The sequence below is a fragment of the Centropristis striata genome, chromosome 21 (assembly GCF_030273125.1).
Source record: "Centropristis striata isolate RG_2023a ecotype Rhode Island chromosome 21, C.striata_1.0, whole genome shotgun sequence".
Lineage (NCBI taxonomy): Eukaryota > Metazoa > Chordata > Actinopteri > Perciformes > Serranidae > Centropristis > Centropristis striata.
Genome location: NC_081537.1, coordinates 6,877,216 through 6,898,190, shown reverse-complemented (window position 1 = coordinate 6,898,190; position 20,975 = coordinate 6,877,216). Strand labels below are relative to the sequence as shown.

Below are 20,975 nucleotides of genomic sequence, written 5' to 3'. Positions count from 1 at the left end.
ATGTCAGAGCAGCACAGGAACAGCGGTGTAACAGACAAGGGAAGTGTCTGTTTCCTATTTTTCTCTCATGAATACCTTCACCTTCCCTTTCTGGGGCAACACGGTCATTTCTAGGGCTCTAGTCAGGCCATGAAATATTGGTAGACTGAAATGGCCAGAGCGTTTTTCTTCTCGGTGTGTGAATGAATTCCCAATGGTGGGAGGTGGGACCGTTTAGGGTAGCCTCTGCCACCAGTATGAATGTGTGTGTGAAAGGGTGAATGAGCGCAGTCTGTAGTGTAAAGCGCTTTGAGTGGTTGCAAAGCGACTAGAAAAGCGCTATATAAGTGCAGGTCCATTTACCATATATTCTGTGGTGGATTCTGCTAACACATCCATGTGCTTTTATTTTGAAAGCTACATGTGTTTGATTTATTTTGAAGGCGGGTCTAACACGTTCTTAACGTAACGCCTTATGGTGTGTTTATTTTACACTGAAAGTCAGAACTTGGAGCTCGGAACAATGTTGAAAATTCTGACATTCATGTAGACCTTGAACGCACCATTAGCCACCGGACTCTCTATGTGCGCTGCAATGTTAAAAGTCTAACTAACGGAACGTTAATCCTCGAACATGAGTTCGGATAATCAGTTAAGGATAATGAATGAATTAATAAATATTGAAGCCATTTTAAGCAAAAAATGCCACATTAAAGCTACTAAATTGTAAGAATGTGTTGCCTTTCTTCATCATGTTTGATAGTAAACTGAATATGTTTATTGCCATACAATCCCTGGGTTCCTAATCCTTTCCAGTTTCTCACATGTATGCTCGGTCGCTAACTACAAGACCTAGAGAGAGGAATGTGTCAAGATATGACAAGACTGAGTGAATAGAGGAGGAGGAGAAAGAATGAAGCAGTCCTTGGAGGGAGACTGTGAGACAGGGAGAGGCGAAGAGAGCGATGGGGGCTGTGGACCGTATCTTTATTTGGGAGACATTGTTTTGGTTTGGGCAGATGTGGGAGGCTGAAGTGAAGCCACATTCTCAGATGTTGAGACACTTCAGATACTCAGAGAGGAGGAGGACACACACATATATATACCGTACATGCAAACATACACTCTCATAAACTGTAATTATTGTCTGCTCAGCACTTCAGCACAGGGCAAAATATGTGTGTGTGTGTGTGTGTGTGTGTGTGTGTGTGTGTGTGTGTGTGTGTGCAGGCAAGAGTGTCCCGTACAGCTAACAAAGCCTGTTTTGTTAGAGCCGTCCCATCCAGTTTTATGTGGATTTCTCAAGCCTTGTTCATGCTGCTTCTCCTCCAGGTTTCTACTCCTGCCATACACATTAGGGGTGTGCCATATCGTATCATTCACAATAATATCGGTATATTTTTTTTATGGTTAAAAAAAATGCATATCATGATATTGGCAACGTTCCTCCTTCTTGATGTAGTGGTTAAAGTTGTTTTAATCACAAAAAGCTACTTACTCCCTGTAGCTAAACACATGCAGCTTTCAAAATAAGAGCACATGGATGTGTTAGCAGAATCCACCACAGAATTTACAAGAAGAATGTCAAAATAAGATGCCTTAAATAAAACATACAAGAACCTTTATTCCCCTTTACAAAATTTCATTAAAATAAGCCCCCATAACCCCTAAATGGTTATTTTTATTATTTGCTCATACACAAGAGTCAAGACCAACTTTTTTGTATTTGGCAACTGTTGAGATTTGCACTTCAAACTACATTTTAGATTTTTATTTATTTATGCAGTCTAAAAAAAGAATCATATTTTCTATATCTTTTTAAGTATTTCCTAATATCGTCAAGAATATCGTTATCACAAAAATAGCCTGCAATATCGTGATGTTCTTTTAGGGCCATATCGCCCACCCCTAATACACATAGACGTGAGAACGACAGGACCACACTGCAAGAAAGCCAACTGGTATTTTTTGGCCTAAAACAGTGATTTAAGTTGGTAAAACTTAAAATTGGTTGACATTTAGGGCAATAATGTAAGATAGCACAACAAAGGAAGCCAGTTGTCTGCTCAAAAACAAGTTGGTGAGTTGTTGTTACTTATATCTTTAAGTTGGGGTTCACAACAAGGGACAATAGTTCTGCTAACTCTTATTTCTTTGTTGTGAAATGCAGGAAATTCGGTCATTAGCGAAAGCTAGCAGCTAACTGATGCTAGCGGCTAACTGATGCTAGCACCTAGCGGCTAACTGATGCTAGCGGCTAACTGATGCTAGCGGCGCTGCTTGTTACAGCCATAGATATATATAAGAAAGGCTAGATGGCTCGAGGCGGAGTCACCAGCGTCCGTACACGGCGGCCATCTTACCACAGGCAGCTCGCCCACTCATAACATCAGTCATGGTGCACGTAGCATTTAAATAACCATAGTTTGCTTAATTTGAACCGATTTTCAAACGGTTTGGTTTGTTATAAACCTCAGAGTTGTTATTTTCAATATAAATATGTCTTATGCCTTCCTGTATATCCATATACATAAACACACACACACACACACACCGCTTCACTTTTGGGCCGGCCGATAATTTATTTATTTATTTATTTGACATTTTTCACGTTAGTCCATCTTCTCTTAAAGTACGCTAAACACGTTTTGCATTCTGACACCGCAGCCTCAGCATGGGTTGTACCATGTGAGGGAGTTCTCCCCTCCCAAATAAAGTTGGTTGGGTCCATAGCCGTCTTTCCAAAAAAGTTTTCTCAGGTAGGCTACTGATAGCTGGGCCAGCCCTATGTCAACGATACACGTCGGGGGGGATGGATGGGAGGAAGAGGCCAGGAGGGGCTGAAAAAGCCAGGTTGAAGAAAAGAAAGGCATTGGAGGAGGATGCTGCCAAATGTTTTTCCAAGCTTACAGATTTATTTTCGAGAGGACAAACACAAGTGGCAACTGGTAAAGAGAGACATAGGCCTAATGCAACGTAACTGTTCGGCTAACGTTGTTAATATCGTTGAAGCGTTGTCAACCTATTCGCAAGCAAAATATTGAATTGAATTAAAATATAAGCCTTTTTATATCACCTGATATATGGCGATTCATAGACTTTGCAAATATTATGAAAATATTGATAACAAAACTCAAACTTGATCTGTGTAGGCTATGCAGTGAAATTATTTTTTCTTTGTAGCTTCTGAGCAGCAGATAAGCCAGTCTCCTGCTGAAAATGATGAGCCCGAAATTTGCAATGAGGAGGCCATGACTACAGGGACAGGTAGAGAAGAAAACAGAGCAAAACAATATGAATTAAAGTTATTTAATGTAAGAAATAGTGTAGCTACTGTGAGTTGAACTGTAAGCAGTAGTTCAATATGCATCTTTATTGAAGAGTGGGATATGTTTCAAATGCTTTATTTATTTTATGCTTTTGTTAATTAATCAACCTACTGTATCCTTATGGAATAGTGAAATATTTTTTGTTAACTTGTCATCTTAAGTGGATTACTATTTTAACCTTTACATTATCTGTTGAACCATGGTATTAATATATAATACATATATACATATACATACATATATACATAAGACATATTTATAATTAAAATAAATACATATATGTTAATTTTATGTGTCATTATTGTTATTATAAAAGAAATATTACTAACATAATATACATGGAATGATTAAATGCTTTATAAATGATTTAATATAGGCTAACTACCTTGTGTGTGTAGGCCTATAGCTATTACTCTACCTATCTGCTTAATGTTTTTTTATGAAAGTCCATGGTTAAAATTATTCTTCAGTATGCAGGCACATAACCACAACTCTGAGGTTTATAACAAACCAAACCGTTTGAAAATCGGTTCAAATTAAGCAAACTATGGTTATTTAAATGCTACGTGCACCATGACTGATGTTAAGAGTGGGCGAGCTGCCTGTGGTAAGATGGCCGCCGTGTACGGACGTCGGTCTCCGTTGGCTAACAGCGAGCGTGAGCCATCTAGTGTTTATATATATACATCTATGGTTACAGCTACAAGAGTAGCCATTAGCGTATCAATGCTAACTCAAAATTGTAGTGGCAACATTAGCTGACACTTCATAGCAGCGTTACAATCATGCCAGTTCAGCACATTGCAGAAGTTAGCAGAAGTAAGCATTAAAAGTTATTACAATGTAAAATTATAAGTTACTCAACTTACAGTTGAGTTGACAAAAATCTGAATTCAGAGTTGAGCAAACTCAAAAACAAAACTTAAAATATTTAGTTTAATTGTCCAACTTAAAATTTTATCAAAGTTTGTTGCCTTGAAATTTTGAGTTCACTCAACTTTTCTCTTTTTGCAGTGTTGCACTGTGGTACACCGCACTGCATATTTAGGAGTGTGCAGCTCTTATCAGCACAGGCCTGCTTATGTTCTCAGGATCAGATATGGCAGCATGTCAACTCACTGAGCGCTCTACAGTGACTAATGCATTTCCCGCTATGATCAGTCGAGGCTTTTCAAAGCTTGATTGCTTCACTCAGCTGGTGAAGCAAAGTTTTGCAACTCAATACATCCTGGTGGTAGCACGTGAGTCCGTTCAGAGTTAAGCTTCATGCACATTGTCCTGCCCCCATTGACACAGATGCAGCCTAATTGTTAAGTGTGCATGCCAGTGGTTAAGACTGGTAGACTAACTGCTTAACTTCAGTGGTTACATTGATCTGGGTGTACCAAACTGATCTGCATTTCCTTTCCAAACATCCCACATGGCCACATTCTTCTGCAATGCTTTAATGCAGGGGTCTCAAACTCAAATTACCTGGGGGCTGCTGGAGGTGGTATCAAAAAGACAAAAATAAAGACACAAAATTACTAAAAAAAAGTACACAAAATTACCAAAAAAGGACACAAAATTACAAAAAAGACACAAAATGACTGAAAAAACACTAAATTGCTTAAAAAGACACAAAATGACAAAAAAAAAAAAATACACAGAATAACCAAATAAGACACAAAATTATATTTTTTAAAAGACAAAAAAGACAGAAAATGACAGAAAAACACACAAAATGACAGAAAAAAAACTAAATTACTTTAAAAATAAACAGAATTACCAAAAAAAGATACAAAACTATTCAAAAAAAGACACAAAATGACCAAAAAAGAGACACAAAATTACTAAAAAAGACACACAATTATTAAAAAAAGACACAAAATTATTTAAAAAGGACACAAAATTACCCAAAAAAGTAATTAAAGGGACCTTCCACACACAACACGGTAAAGTGCCATTCATATAAAACTCACATTAAACTTTCATATCAAGGTGAGGGCCACAAAATATCGTCACGAGGGCCGCAATTGGCCCGCGGGCCGCGAGTTTGAGTTTCTGATGTACATTAATGGGATGGTTTGGATTGTTTTAAGTGTGGTTGTATAAGGTACTTACCCACAGTCAATGGGTAGTAGATGCAGTAGATGATGGTCTGCATGTTCCCAGTTTGGAGAACCAGACTCTCTCCAGGCAGGAAACAGACTGCAGACGGGGACTGTACTAAATCATATTTTAACCACCTAAACAAAGGCCCACCCTAAAAATGTTATACCTGTTTATATGTATGCTATAAATATAATATGTCCACAGCTGTTTGCTTTGGCACTACTTTTATCTCAACTGTAGAACAGCCATGTTCCTACGCTTAAGCGCCTTAGATCTGCTGTAATGGTCTAAATCAAACAGAACCAAGTCCCACTCAGCAGCAGCTCTCAGGGTCCGTAGAAATGGGTTAACAGTTTACACAGCGGCACCACCAGGTAGCTTGGGCTTTTCGGACCAAAACAGCTGATCAGTGGCAGTTATGAATAAGATGGTAGTTCTACACTTGAGAAAAAGTAGTGCCAAATAAAACGGCTGTGGATAGCAACAAAAATCACTGAACATATTGTAAATATAGTGTACACATAAACAGGTATACATTTTTAGAGTGGGCCTTTGTTTAGGTCATTAAATACATTTGATACAGTCCTGCCTGCAGTCTGTTTCCTGCCTAGAGAGCACCTGTTTTCCAAATTGGGAACGTGCAGATCATCACCTACTGCAGGTAATACATTGACTGTGGGTAAGTAAGGTTCAAGGTCTACACGAATGTCAGAATTTTCAACGTTGTTCCAAGCTCCAAGTTCAGACTTTCAGTGTAAATTAAACACACCATAAGGCGTTAAGGCGCATTAGAATGTGCGAGAGGCACCAAATTTAGGCTTTTAGGGCAAAAGTGTTCCCCGGGGCATTATGCCCCCGGACCCCCCTACTTTCTTTGGGTCCCCCCATCATAGTCTCAGAAAATCCTGACAGACGGAGGAGAGATGTTTTTGGGTCCTGCTTCACGTCAGTAAATTTGTTTGGCTGCACTGGGATTTCATGCACAAACTTCTTTTTATTTATGTTAATATGTTGGTTGTTGTTTACACTACAGTTCATTTCAAAATGTTTAAATAAAACACATTTTGGTTAAGGCATGGAGTGGAAAAATAACTCATTGAGTTGAAATCAGTTCAAAAATCCCATCTGCGCCCCTGCCTCGTACAACCCCACTTCAAAAAAATTCCAAACTCTCCCTTTAAGGTCTCACACATGAATATTCAGATGATGCAGCTCTGCTGGTATCATCAACATGTGACCTCGAAGGCACCATGGAGCAGTTCACAGCTGAGTGTGAAGCAGCTAGAATGAGAGTACACATCTGTGTGTCAGAGGCCACGGTTCACTGTTCTCTGGCTTTCTCACTTCAACTGGGAACGGAGCTGCTGCCTATAGTGAAGAGCTTGAAATATCTCAGTCTATTTCCAGCGAGGGTAAGATGGAGCAACAGATCGAAAGGCAGACGGGTTCAATAAGGTCAGCAGTAATGCAAGAGGTGTACTGGACCGTCATAGTGGAAGAGGAAGCTGACCATGAGGGCAACTTCTTCATTCATCACTCATTACATACGTGAAACCTTAAAACTCCTTTTCATTCAGTTTACACAGAATTGATGATTAGTTTTTTTATTGATTAATATGTGAATTATTTATTCTTTTAATTGATGAATCTATTGATTAATACAACAACAACAAATGTACCCAAAATACATTTTAAAAATGTGTCATTTATATTTCAATATGATTTTTATATATATAATAAACAACGTAGGGCAGGGGTCTCAAACTCAAATTACCTGGGGGCCGCTGGAGGCAGTATCAAAATGACCAAAAAAAGACACAAAATTACTAAAAAAAAGACACAAAACGACAGAAAAAAAAGAAATTACTTTAAAAAGACACAAAATGACCAAAAAAAAGACACAAGATTACTAAAAAAAGACACAAAATGACTAAAAAAAGACACTTAATGACAGAAAAAGACACAAAATGACCAAAAAAAGACACAAAATGACTGAAAAAACACTAAATTACTTTAAAAAATAACACAAAATCACCAAAGGAAGACACAAAATGACCCAAAAATACACAAAATTACCAAAGAAAGACACAAAATTATTTTTAAAAAATGACACAAAATTATTTTTAAAAAATGACACAAAATTACAAAAAAAAAAAGGACACAAAATTACAAAAAAAAGACACAAAATTATTTAAAAAAAGACACAAAACGACCAAAAAAGACACAAAATTGCATTCCATAACATTTCCACTTCTTCCAGTAACAACAACACGGCAGATAATAAACGGTCCGGTAGCAGCTGCATTTCTTTTTGTTAACGTTGTCATAGAAACAAGTGAAACAAAGCTCCAGCTTGCGTAATAAAGGGACCTTCCACACACAACACAATAAAGTGCCATTCATATAAAACTCACATTAAACTTTCATATCAAGGTGGGGGCCACAAAATACCGTCACGAGGCCCCGATTGGCCCGCGGGCCGCGTGTTTGAGACCCATGACGTAGGGCATAATTCCCCAACAGAAAATAGCCCAGTCTCAACTGGTAATCTGTGTTTTACAGTCCAATATAAAGTCTCTCCAAGAAAGAATGAATGCAAGAGCTTGTTCCACTCAAGTAAAAGGAATGTAGCGCAATGTAATCTACATTTAGCAAATTGACCAACAAAATAAAATCACGAAAAACAAAGAGAAAATCAAGTCCCTTTCTAGACAAAAACACTGTGTTACCTCAAGTTAAGCAGTCTATGAGGAAATCAACTTACACTAAAAATAGTGCAATGTTAGTAACCCTCTGTGCTGAATTAACACTGTAATTCGCTCTGCACACGCATACACTTTAGAGCAGGGGTCTCAAACTCGTGGCCCGCGGGCCAATTGTGGCCCTCGTGATTTGTGGCCCCCACCTTGATGTGAAAGTTTAATGTGAGTTTTATATGAATGACACTTCACCGTGTTGTGTGTGGAAGGTCCCTTTAATTAAGTTTTTTGGTAATTTTGTGTATTTTTTTGGTAATTTTTTTGTCTTTTTAAAATAATTTTGTGTCTTTTATTTAATAATTTTGTGGCCTTTTTGGTAATTCTGTCTTTTTTTTTTGGTAATTTTGTGGGTTTTTTTGTAATTCTATCTCTTTTTTGGGTCCTTTTGTGTCTTTATCTTTAATAATTCTGTGTCTTTTTTGGTAATTCTGTGTCTTTTTTTGGGTCATTTTGTGCCTTTTTTGTCATTTTGTGTCTTTTTTTTAGTAATTTTGTGTCTTTTTTTGGTCATTTTGATACTGCCTCCAGCTGCCCCCAGGTAATTTGAGTTTGAGACCCCTGCTTTAGATGATCGTTGGCAACATATGCTTCAGCTTGCAACTTAAATTGAATCTGGTACAGCCAAAAAGTCCAACAGCCTGTTGGTAGGCGGTTGGTATGTCAAGAGGTCATGAGCTTTGCATTTACACCTGAACCTGAGTTAACCCTGAAGGTGTGATTCTGCTTTTTAAAGAAGGACTGGTCAGATTATCTAGCAGTGTCTCAAAGCCCCTCTTCCCACACCTTTCTAACTTTGGAATTTGGTGGGCTGCAATTTTCATTATGTTCTAAAACCAACAAACCCTTTAACTGCACAATGTGACTGCAGAGAGGCAGTGAGACAGCAGGAAGGGTCTGAACTACTCTCGCAAGCTATCCATCTTGCTGATGTAGTAGTAATGATCGATGCAGAGTTTAAATGGCAAATATCAGACTTTCACCCTGGAGAACAGGGTTTGTTTCCCATGTGAAAACAAAAGTAAATCACTTTTTTACAGTTTGTGAATTACTTCTTTTTTTTTTAAGTAACTTTAGTTTTTTTTATGTAACTTACGTTGTTTACATTGTTTACGTAACTACGGTTTGTGAATCACGTTTTGTTATGTAACTTAAGTTTGTTTTTTTTAACGTAACTTACTAGGACGTTTTTGGCCTTAAACCTAGGTTAGTGTTTTTGTAGCCTAAATTCATAGAAACTGCAGCCTTTTTTACAGCGGCAAACAGTATATAATGACGTGTGCGCTATTTTTAGAATGATTCGCGATACTGTGAACCTGCGAACGGTCTGTTCTGTCGTTTAGGTTGGAGTTCTTGTTGAACCTATACCCACAAGCATACTTTTTTTTTTTTTAAATGGCAAAATGACACCAAATTCCAAAATAAGTATAAATGCTCTTAAACCAAGCTAATGTCATTCAAGTTTTACCTAAAAAAAAATGAAGTAAATAATTTTAAATCTGAAATTCTTCCTCCCTTTGCCTGTTGCCCTCTATGACAGCTCTGCTAGAAGACGTGTGAAAAGCCCAAACCACAATCTGCAGTGTGAAAAACACAAACAGCAGATTGTGGTTACCAGAGGTGCTACAGTAGGTGCTTCACAGCTGATACTTCACAGCTCTGCACACATTCATTCCTATATTTTGGTATGATGTCAGCAAAGGAGAGGTGCACACAGGGGAAGCACCTGGCTGCATGCTGGAGGATCTACAGCAGTGGTCTGACCCAACAGCCCACCACAGGGAGCATTCCAGGCTAAATCACCAACCAAACCTCTTACTCACTCTGGGCTCTAAAGTTTCACAATAAACACAGCTGAGGGACAAGTGAGAGAATTATTAGAGAGACATTGTGCTTCTCCATAACTTACAGCTAATTGCTAACAGGCTACAAAGAGAATTCCCACCAAAGAGAAACAATACCTGATGGTAGAATAATAAGAGGCCAGCATTAAAATGAGAGAAACTGACTTCAACTGACTGACTTCTTTAAGAGGAGGAAGATAGTCACACTTCACTGTGTAGTACTTGGCTGCCTGCACTCAACATATTTCATCCACATGAAGGAGTAGCGGAGTGGGTGGGTTAGGGGGGGTGTAGGGGGAGGGAGTCTCCCTCCAGATGGCCCCTGATAGGCCCAGCTGCAGGGCTTTGGTTACGCGTTAACTGCCCATGTTAAAATTTCAACATTTATAGGGGAGTGCTGATTTGTTATTATGGGAATGTCATATTTAGAGCAACAAGACTGTGTAACCCCTCTTTGACCAGCTGTTAAAGGCTAGGAGCCAGTTTGTGTCACCAATGAAATAAACTGTGACATATGGGAATGTTGGAGGCTGATATACATGTAAAACATGGAGAATTATCATTTCCCAATATGAAATATGCTATCTACAATTCTACAATGCCATTTAGGAGACGCTTTTATCCAAAGCGAAGTACAAATGAGAGTTAGTACAGCACAAGCAAGGATGAAGTCAAGAAACATAGCAAGAGTAAGTGTTCTGTCATCCATGTGGAGATATCAGCAAGACAAGCAGAGATGCGGGCCCAGACTGTGGGGATGCTGGTGGGAAGGAAAGAAACAGCTGGGTATCATCGGCGTAACAATGGTACGAGAAGCCATGACTGCGGATGATTGTGCCAAGTGAGCTGGTGTAAATTAAGAAGAGAAGGGGGCCGAGCACTGATCCTTGAGGCACCCCAATATCTCACTTGAATGACTCTCCTACCTACACCTCTCCTCCCATCGATACACAGGCCACCAAACACCATACAGACCAGCCCTGTAGCATTTAATTTCAAGGTCAGGAGATTGTGTCTAATTCAAAATAACTGTATAGTAGCAGTAGTAGAAGTACACGGTCGCCCATAAAGTTGGAATAATTTTGTTTTCAGACACAATCCTCTGTTAATTGTGGTTTCATTTTCATTGCGATATGTTTGAAAGAGATTGATTAATAAAGATTTGAGAAGATATACACTATATCTGTCAAGAATAAATCACATTGTCACAATAATTTAATGGAAAGAGGTAAAAAAAAATTTTATTCCAACTTTATGGGCGAACGTGTACTTCTACTACTGCTACTATACAGTTATTTTGAATTAGACACAATTTCCTGACCATTAAATGTGATGTTGTGTATCATAATTTGGACTTTCCGTCATCATAATTAATGGTGCTCTTATCGATTGTTATCCGACAATCCTCGTACTAAATAGTTTGATTGGTGGTCTCTAAGAGCTAATGACGTAAAGCATGCAAGATAATTCACTAACACGTCTCACACAGCAGATCCGCTCTCGGTTTAATTCATGCAGCTGTCCACACCGGCTCCATGTAGGCTCACATCTCAGTGCAATCTGACAAGTTTTTTCATGCATCTATTTTACCTTCGATGTGCATGTGAATGTAAGGTTGATGCAACATGAAAAAGCACTGAATTAATACATTTTTAATGTCTCTAAATAAACTGCAGTGTATCACCTTTATACATTTTGCAGTGGCATACTGCTGCTTCATAATTTTATGAAATGTCATAACGTTGCAGCTGCATGACTTGGAGCTGTCTGCTCCAACGAACTCAAACAAACAGTCGTCTGATCTCGCTCCAGTCTGAGGATGAGCAGCTGGAACAATGACAGGACTTCAATCACTCACAAACTCATGAATACCAAATAAACAGCATGAATGCAACATTTTGCAGGCTTCAGAGTTGGTGGATGCAAATCACCAAAAAGAGAATTAGTGTTTATTTGCCGGCCTGTGTCCTTATATCACAGTAAACCATCAGCCAACAACACAGCTGTGCTGCTGAGCTTGTTTCTGTTTGTCTTAGTTACTTTCTTATCTTGTACTTCTGTCCACCGTTTTAGCGCTGTGGTCACAGTGTACAGTGAGGGCGGACAGACTTCATGGTGCCTTCTAGTGCACCATGAAAAATACCAACATGGTCTCACAGGAATCCGTGAAATAGCCACGGATTTGCTTAACTCAAAATCCGTGGAATAGCCACGGAATCACTCAAATTTCCGTGAAACTGACACGGATTTCGCTACAATGCAAGTTAATGACAGTCATATCCCGTGGCTATTCCAACATACAAAGTGATTATGTACATTCACTGAGTGAATATTTAGAAAATAAAACATATATTTCTCGCTAAAAATGTGATCAAAATCCATTTTTATGCAGAAACAAAGTCAAAAAATTGATTTTTTCACTAAAAATGAGAGAACTGTCCGCCATGTTTTTTGTTCTGACCGCCGGGACCTTGAAAGTCACGTGACTTGGAACAAACCAATAGGAACAAATATCCATGAAATAGCCACGGGATATGACTGTCATTAACTTGCATTGTAGCGAAATCCGTGTCAGTTTCACGGAAATTTGAATGATTCCGTGGCAATTCCACGGATTTTGAGTTAAGCGAATCCGTGGCTATTTCACAAATTCCTGTGAGACCATGTTCAAAAATACAGAAGAATACATGTTGAAAAGCATTACAGAATGCCACACTGAATATAGTCCATTCATCCAGACAAGCATTTAATGCAGTCTTGGTGCTTATTTGGATTGAGTCACAGAGTGAAGAATTCAGAAATTAATAACTATATAATGGCAAATGTGCCACTGGTAAGCCACAGAAAAGTAGCAACCAGGTGGCAGTCAGAGAGCACAAACCAAACTGTACTACTCAGGGGTGCAGCAAATTATTTTAAATGAACTGTGGTGTAAACAACAAGCAACATATTACATAAATAAAAAGAAGTTTGTACATGAAATTCCCAGTGCAGCAAAATAGATTTACTGACTTGAAGCTGACTCAATGAAGGACCCAAAAACATCTCTCCACTGCTAAGAAATTTCTTGTCTGTCAGGATTTTCTGAGACTATGATGGGGGGGACCCAAACAGAGTAGCACTAAAAGCCTAAATTTGGTGCCTCTCGCACATTCTAATGCCACTATTCCATCTTAATCATTGCACATTTTAATCAATTATTGTAAAGGAGAATTAAGGCGTCATATATTGACAGTCTTCTTGCAAATTATGTGGTGGACATTAGCGATATCACAGAAATCTATCTCATGCGATAGATTTCTAACCTCTCAGGTAGGCCTAAAATGATTTTTTTTTCGTGTGAAAACATATTTATTACCCCAGTTTGCATTGTTTCATCAATCATGTTAAAAGTACAGCAAAAACTTGTAAAGTGACTTACAGTTCTTGTATTTTTCAAAACAAAGTACAGTATTTGCATGTCAAATTCACAAAATTGTTTTGTTATTAGTATTACAGTATTTCTCAGTTTTTGTTACCAATGTTTGTAGTTTTCACAAATAAATTTGATTCTAATCACATGTTGTTGTAATTTATACAAGAAATCTATGTTTTTGGGTTTACAATAATTTCCTGTAATGATTTACATAGTTTTTATGTAAATGTCTGTCTTTTTTTACAGTGCATAGTTGTTCCTAAAAATTATGGAAGAATAAAAATCACATCTTTGATGCTTATTATTATTCACATAAGCAGGGCTCCAGATTGCGACCATGTTTTCCTCTTCTCCTAGACTGCTGCCATCAGTTTGCCACCGGCCTTTGCCTGGCTACCATCCTGTGTCGGGTCACCAGCCCACACTCAGCCGCCAGCCTGCACCAGACCGCAACACCCCCCAGGCTAAAGACAGGCCTACTTGCCACTGTGCCCAACTACTTTACTGAGGAACAGGCTGATAAGCAAAGGGAGGGCGACAGAGGATATGATTAAGGACCGGCACTGACGTCTGTGTGCTTTCTGTGTTGTCAGGAACCTGATTTGTTTTATTATTCAGCTCTTTAAACTATTTATTTTTAAAATTCAATCAGTTCTTTTTTGTTCTGATAGTGATTATTTTGTGTAAAAAATATAATTTAAACAAAAAAAAGATGATTTCTATGTATGTGTGTATGTGTATATATATATGTTTGTTTTATTTTTTTATTTATTTTTTTATTATTTTATTTTATATATATTTTATGTATATGTGTGTGTGTATATATATATATATTTATTTTTTTTATTATTAATATTATTTTTTTTTTCTCTACACACTGTTCTCTTAACTGATCTGGTGTATTAACCTATTAATACAACGATGTAAGGGTCTCTGGGGGGAGTGGAATGGGTGTTGGGTTATATAAGAAAATGAAAATAAGTCTCTTCGATTGTACTGTTTACTGCAACTGTGAATCAATAAAAATATATTAAAATAAAAATAAAGATGATTTCATCAGTGAGCATATTTGTTTGACATTTTTTAAAGCGCTACTTCACTTTGGTACCTTTCTTATGCATGATGATAAAACAGAACATTATTATTTCTGCAAAGTATCTATTTGTTTCCAAAGTTTGCATCAGTAATACAGTTAAGTATATTGTGTTGCATGTTGATTTAAGTGGTGCTGCAGTGTCTGTGATGGAACAAGCTCGTCTGGAGGACTGCATAAGGCAAAAAGGAGAAGCAGAGTCATAGATGACTCTATGGAATGATGGAGTAACACAGATAGAAGGCCAAGAGCTATACAGCATTTAAACATCTGCCTGGAAACAGTGATGACAGCTCCACAAACATTATTTTAAAGCTAGCTGGTTGACTGGGTGATGAATGCGTCCATTCATTTGCTGATAAATGTAACAAATTAAAACATTTGTTTCTGTTCTGGACAATATGTTCCACAGAAACAAACTTACTGAAGGCTTTCAGCTTGGTGCTTTATTTCCATTTCCTCGTCATAAAGTCATAAACACTCAGCACTGACAGGACTAACTGTCATGATAACCATGATGCTCTGGTGGGACCCATATTTACTGCTTTCATTTACTTTAGATAAGAAGATATAAAACACTGTCATGCCTCTCTTTTTACCACCCACAGTCACAAAGTGATTAGCCTAGCTTAGCATAAAGACTAGAGGGGAAATACGCCTATTAGCAATGCCAAAGCTCATTAATGTCACCAGTATTTGTTTCTGTAATACAAACACAGACTGTAGAAACAAACAGCCAGGTACTAAGGTTGCCTGCTACGTCCATTATGTATGCTAATAGGCTTATGTTGAACTATTCTTATTTTTATAAAGCTCATTCAAATTTCAAATTACAACTTGGCTCAATTTTTGGAGTTTTGCCCATCATATCTGTATTAATAAGCTTGTACTCATGAAGTGAACTGCTGAGATGTGGAAACTGTGTGAAACAGTGAAATTAAGATGCTACAGTTAGCCAAAGTTAGCAGAGAAAACAGGCGAGCAGTGAAATAATGATGCTACAGTTAGCCAGTGTTAGCAGAGAAAACAGGCGAGCAGTAAAATGATGATGCTACAGTTAGCCAAAGTTAGCAGAGAAAACAGGGGAACAGAGAAATAATGATGCTACAGTTAGCCAAAGTTAGCAGAGAAAACAGGCTAGCAGTGAAATAATGACGCTACAGTTAGCCAAAGTTAGCAGAGAAAACAGGCGAACAGAGAAATAATGATGCTACAGTTAGCCAAAGTTAGCAGAGAAAACAGGGGAACAGAGAAATAATGATGCTACAGTTAGCCAAAGTTAGCAGAGAAAACAGGCGAACAGTGAAATAATGATGCTACAGTTAGCCAAAGTTAGCAGAGAAAACAGGCGAGCAGTGAAATAATGATGCTACAGTTAGCCAAAGTTAGCAGAGAAAACAGGCGAACAGTGAAATAATGATGCTACAGTTAGCCAAAGTTAGCAGAGAAAACAGGCGAGCAGTGAAATAATGATGCTACAGTTAGCCAAAGTTAGAGAAAACAGGCGAGCAGTGAAATAATGATGCTACAGTTAGCCAAAGTTAGAGAAAACAGGCGAGCAGTGAAATAATGATGCTACAGTTAGCCAAAGTTAGCAGAGAAAACAGGCGAGCAGTGAAATAATGACGCTACAGTTAAAAATTAAACTATTTAACATGTATGGCAATATGTGGGTAATGGTAACTGGTAATACAGAGTGTAACAAAGACACTGCTACGTTTGAGGACTGACTCAGCAATGACTAATTAAGTTTGTTAACATCAGAAAAGGGTCAAAACGCAGCTAAACCTTCTAGCTTCTAATGATTCATTGTGCTGAGAAGAATAGAGCTGTTTGTAGAAGTGACGATGACAACACCAACAGATCAGAGCTGCATTGTTCTCTGTTCCAGGTGATTAACACACAGCTGCCTCAGTGTCGCGTCACTTAAAGTTATGAAAGTGTTCAGTGTGAGGCAGTGGCTCTCTGGAGGAAACAGGGAAGTGCCATGTCATCAACCTGCAGACGACATATTCAAGCACAACTGGGACAAACTTCCAGTTTGGTTTTGTGTATTCAGATTATCAAGACGTAATTAAACGGCAGCATTTTTCTGCATTTTCTTCATTCAATTCAATATCCCTCAAATCACGGCTAAGTCACTCTACTTGTCTCATTATTTAGAGCAGTAGTTCTCAACCTTTTTGAGTCGCGACCCCCAATTTAACATGCATGTTGTCCGCGACCCCTGCTCACTGAACACAATCTCACACAGTTCAGATCACCCAAAAAAGAAACAAAATGACCAAAAAAAGACAAAAAATGACTAAAAAAAGACACAAAATGACCAAAAAAGGAAACAAAATGACCAAAAAAAGACACAAAATGACTTATAAAAAGACACAAAATGACCAAAAAAAGACATGAAATGACCAAAAAGACTAAAACACATTAACACTTTAACACAGTGGAGACAGAGCTGACTTCCAAAATGATTTGGCGACCCCCAGAAATCATCTCGCGACCCCAATTGGGGTCGGGACCCCAAGGTTGAGAATAGCTGATTTAGAGAGCAAAAGAGTAAAGAGTGACAGTAAAGAATCCAGACCTGAACAAACAACATCACAAGCACCCAACACCAACGGCAGACCACAGATCTTCCTACAGTGAGGGTAAAAATAAAAGTGAGAACAGTATATGTGTGTGAAAAGTCACAGGAAGATTCAGATAAGCATGTTGTTGTTGCTTCACTGAGCCGGACTTTAGGGCTGAGACTTTATCTGGCTTTGCATCCACAAAGCTGAGGGACAGACAGAACTTTTATCTGTGTCTGTGTCTGTCCATCAGGGCGGCAACAAACACATTCATGTCTATTTTTGATTAATATGAGTGTGAAGTTTGTGAATGCTCTCTGCAATGAGGCTAAGAGAGATTGAGGGTTGGTTTAAAGAATACGGCTGGTTTTGTTCTGTTTTTCTTTTCAGATTTAAGACTTGTGAGCAGAACATCCTGCAGTTGAAAACTAAACTTCTGTGTATATATACAGTATGCAGCACTGCTCTAAAATGACCTTTTTGTACAACATATGTAGTTTCTTGCCTGGAGCACATCTGGTTCTCCAAACTGGGAACATGTAGACCATCATCTACTGCAGGTAATACATCAACTGTGGGTAAGCACCTCATGATGATGTTATCTAATATCTAATCTTTCTTTTCTCTTACGGAAACGATCCCTAATATTTTACTTTGACTGAGGAAAACTGGAGCGGGATTGTTCGCTTCACTCACAAAAGGTCAGAGGTCATGGAGCAGAACAGCATCTCACTTAAAACTTTCACACTGCTTCACCATCACCACCCTGATGCCCCACCCTGCAACAAGCCTAGCTGGAGTGTCACTGGGTCACAGATCATCTTACAAAATTTTTATTTTCAGCGTTTCACATCTAGACCAGGAGGCAACCTCCTGGTCTGAGCAGGGAGGCAAACCAGGAAGTGCATTAAGCTGCATTCTACTGAAAATTCCAGCAGGGGGCGCTAAGTTTGGCTGCAGAAAGATTTCTGTCCATTCATTTCAATGTAAAATGAGAAAACTTCTCACTTGATTTATTACCTCAGAAATTTTTTTTAGGGCAACACTATGGTCTCAATCACTACAAAGAAATCTTCTTCAAGACAATTTCATGTTAATAGTTCAAATAATGGCCCCATTTAGAAGAAAATAGAAGATAAAGAATCGTATGATTTGGGGCGTGGCTACCTTTGATTGACAGGTCACTAACAAGGCGAGCTGTCATCAGGAGAGAAGCAGAACAATGCGTATCCACGGCAACGTGTCAATAAAGTTATATATAACGTTATATAGATATAAAAAAGGACGTTTAGCGGTTTGGTCTCATAACTTTGACCCTTTCACTGTATTTTCATTTAATGATGTTTTGTTCAGTAAAAATGTCTTGTTCAGCGTTTGGTTGGACTAACAGACACTCCAAGGAGACGCTGCTCAGTTTTCTGAGGTAATTAATGTACATTTTGCATGTAGTCAGTGATCAGATCCCTCTCCTCCTCCACAGTCCAGATATGGTCTGCTCCCCGTATCGGAAACAAGATGGCGACGAGTGTAACGCTTAACTTGATGCTTCCAACGGGCCACAAACCAATGAGTGACGTCACGGTGACTACGTCCATTATTTATACTGTCTATGGGTGCAGAACAGCATCTCACTAAAAACTTTCACCCTGCATCACCACCATCACCACCCTGTTAGACAAGCCTAGCTGTGGTGTCACTGGGTCACAGATCATCTTACTATTTTCATCGTTTCACATGAAGACATAATAAAAAAAACACTCTCAGAATGGTGGTGTGGGTGGTGTCAGCCAGCGCCTCCACCTCAAACTCACTTTGATCACAAAGCCAAACTTTTACACACATTTATTATTTTAAAGACATTAATACAAAAAGTAGGAGCTCTTTCCCAGGTTGCTACAGCAGACTCTGTGTGTGTGTGTGTGTGTGTGTGTGTGTGTGTGTGTGTGTGTGTGTGTGTGTTTGACCATGCAGACAGAGAGCAGCATGCCCTGTGCGCTGAGTCGCTCAGAGAGGAGACCCGAGGATTTCGCTGGAATGTGTGTGGAATGAGGAAGTGTGCAGCCGCTCAGCCAGGCTCTGAGCCGACTGCTGGGAAGCTTCAGTTAATCTGTCAATGCTCTCTTTATCTTCAACTGTGTGACTGTGTCTGCTCAGGACCCTCCACCCATGTCACTCTGAGTGTATGAGTGCATGAGTGTGTGTGTGTGTGAGAAAGAAAGAAAGAAAGAAAGAAAGAAAGAAAGAAAGAAAGAAAGAAAGAAAGAGAAAGAGAATAGAAAATAAAAAATGTATTTTTTATAAGAACAAAATCACACAAGATAGTCAAAGTCACCTCTGACTAGGGTTGTCAAAAGTATCGATACTCAAAAAAGTATCGATACTAAAACGTTGTATCCGGATACAATACTCATTTTCAAAAGTATCGAGTATTTGAAGCTTGTTATCATAGTTGCAGTTTCTTTTTGCACAACTGTTATTTAACCTGTGGTTCTGCTAATTTTTACATGTTGCATTTTCTTGTTAATAAAAATAATTCTGTTAAATTTTGGGGTCTTTGTTTTTATCCTTGTGGTATCGAAAATGGTATCGAGTATCGAATATTTTTTTAGTTAAAAATTTTAGTATAGTGACAACCCTACCTCTGATCCAATTAAAACTTGTGTTAAGTCCAAATACATAAGAGAATAAATGAGATGTATTTACCTCCAGGACCTGGACATAACTGGAGGGGAACCATCCTCTGGCTCCATCCCTCTCCCCCTCCCACCAGCCTCCAGGAAGGGCCTGGACCACCTTGATAATTTCCCCGACCTCGAAGCTCAGTCCCTGCTGGTGCTGCTCCCCGCTGAACGGGTACAAACTTTTACAGTACGATCCCGCCATGAGTCCGTGTGAGTGCGCAGTTCAAAGCGGACTCGAACTCGTGTGAAGTTGAACAGGTTCTTGTCCGCCGCTCCGCTCCGCTACTCCAGCTGCTGCTGCTGCCCGCACGCTCTGTTTGACTCCACAACACACGTCAAGTAGGCATGGACACCAAGTCAGGGAGACGGGGGGGCCGGATGTTGGATACATCTTACTTCAAAATAAAAGCACAGCACTTTAATCGCCTAACTCATTTTTTTTTTCAAGTTTTGCAGGAAACACAAAAAACTTCACCAAAAGTGTAACATATGACATTTATTGATAATTTCACTCAAAACGGATGTGACAAAGGATGGCTATTGGCATAGTAATAACACTGTGTGTAAATCATGTAACTTTAGAGATATAAATGACTTAAGCAAGATATGGTAACACTTTATTTTGAAGGTGTCTACATAAGAGTCACACAAGCCTGTCAGAAACATGACATGACAAGTATCATGAGCATTAATGTTACTTCAAAGTGTCATTAATGTTCATGACACATCCCATGTCACGTTTATGACACGCTCATGTCACTCTTATGTAGACACCTTCAAAATAAAGTGTTACCATATAACAAATACCCCATTACAAAAAATAAAACTAATAAAAACTAAACTAAGCATTTTCCAAAAAATAAAAACGAATTAAAACTAACTGAATTTGAAAACAAAAAATCAAAACGAAATTATAACTAAAGCTTATGAAAAATTCAAAACTATTATAACCTTGTCCAGTACCCTGTGTGAGAATTATTAATACTGATTTTATGTAGAAACCTTTATACGCCTTTATTTTCTTGGCATTTGGTTTTTATGCAATGGTCCTTTTTAAGTTTTATTTTGAAAGGCGTCACCGAAAATTGCGTCTGTTATTGTAATGGGCTTGACTTTCAGCAGTTTAAATCTGCCGCTCCCTTCCAACTTTTCCTGACTTTTACACGCACTCGTTTGAAATGATGATGGTCTTTTAATGTCAAGACATTTGT

The 20,975-nt window shown here is 38.5% G+C and overlaps 1 protein-coding gene across 1 annotated transcript in view; it reads right to left on the bottom strand.

The window, feature by feature from the left end:
* Positions 1 to 20,051, bottom strand: part of gas7b (growth arrest-specific 7b) — an 87,017-nt gene extending 66,966 nt beyond the window's left edge. The window contains exon 1 of the mRNA XM_059324092.1: positions 19,787 to 20,051. Within this exon, the coding sequence (XP_059180075.1) occupies positions 19,787 to 19,966 (180 nt within the window). The 5' untranslated portion in view covers positions 19,967 to 20,051. The remainder of the gene's footprint in view (positions 1 to 19,786) is intronic.
* Positions 20,052 to 20,975: the final 924 nt, after the last annotated feature.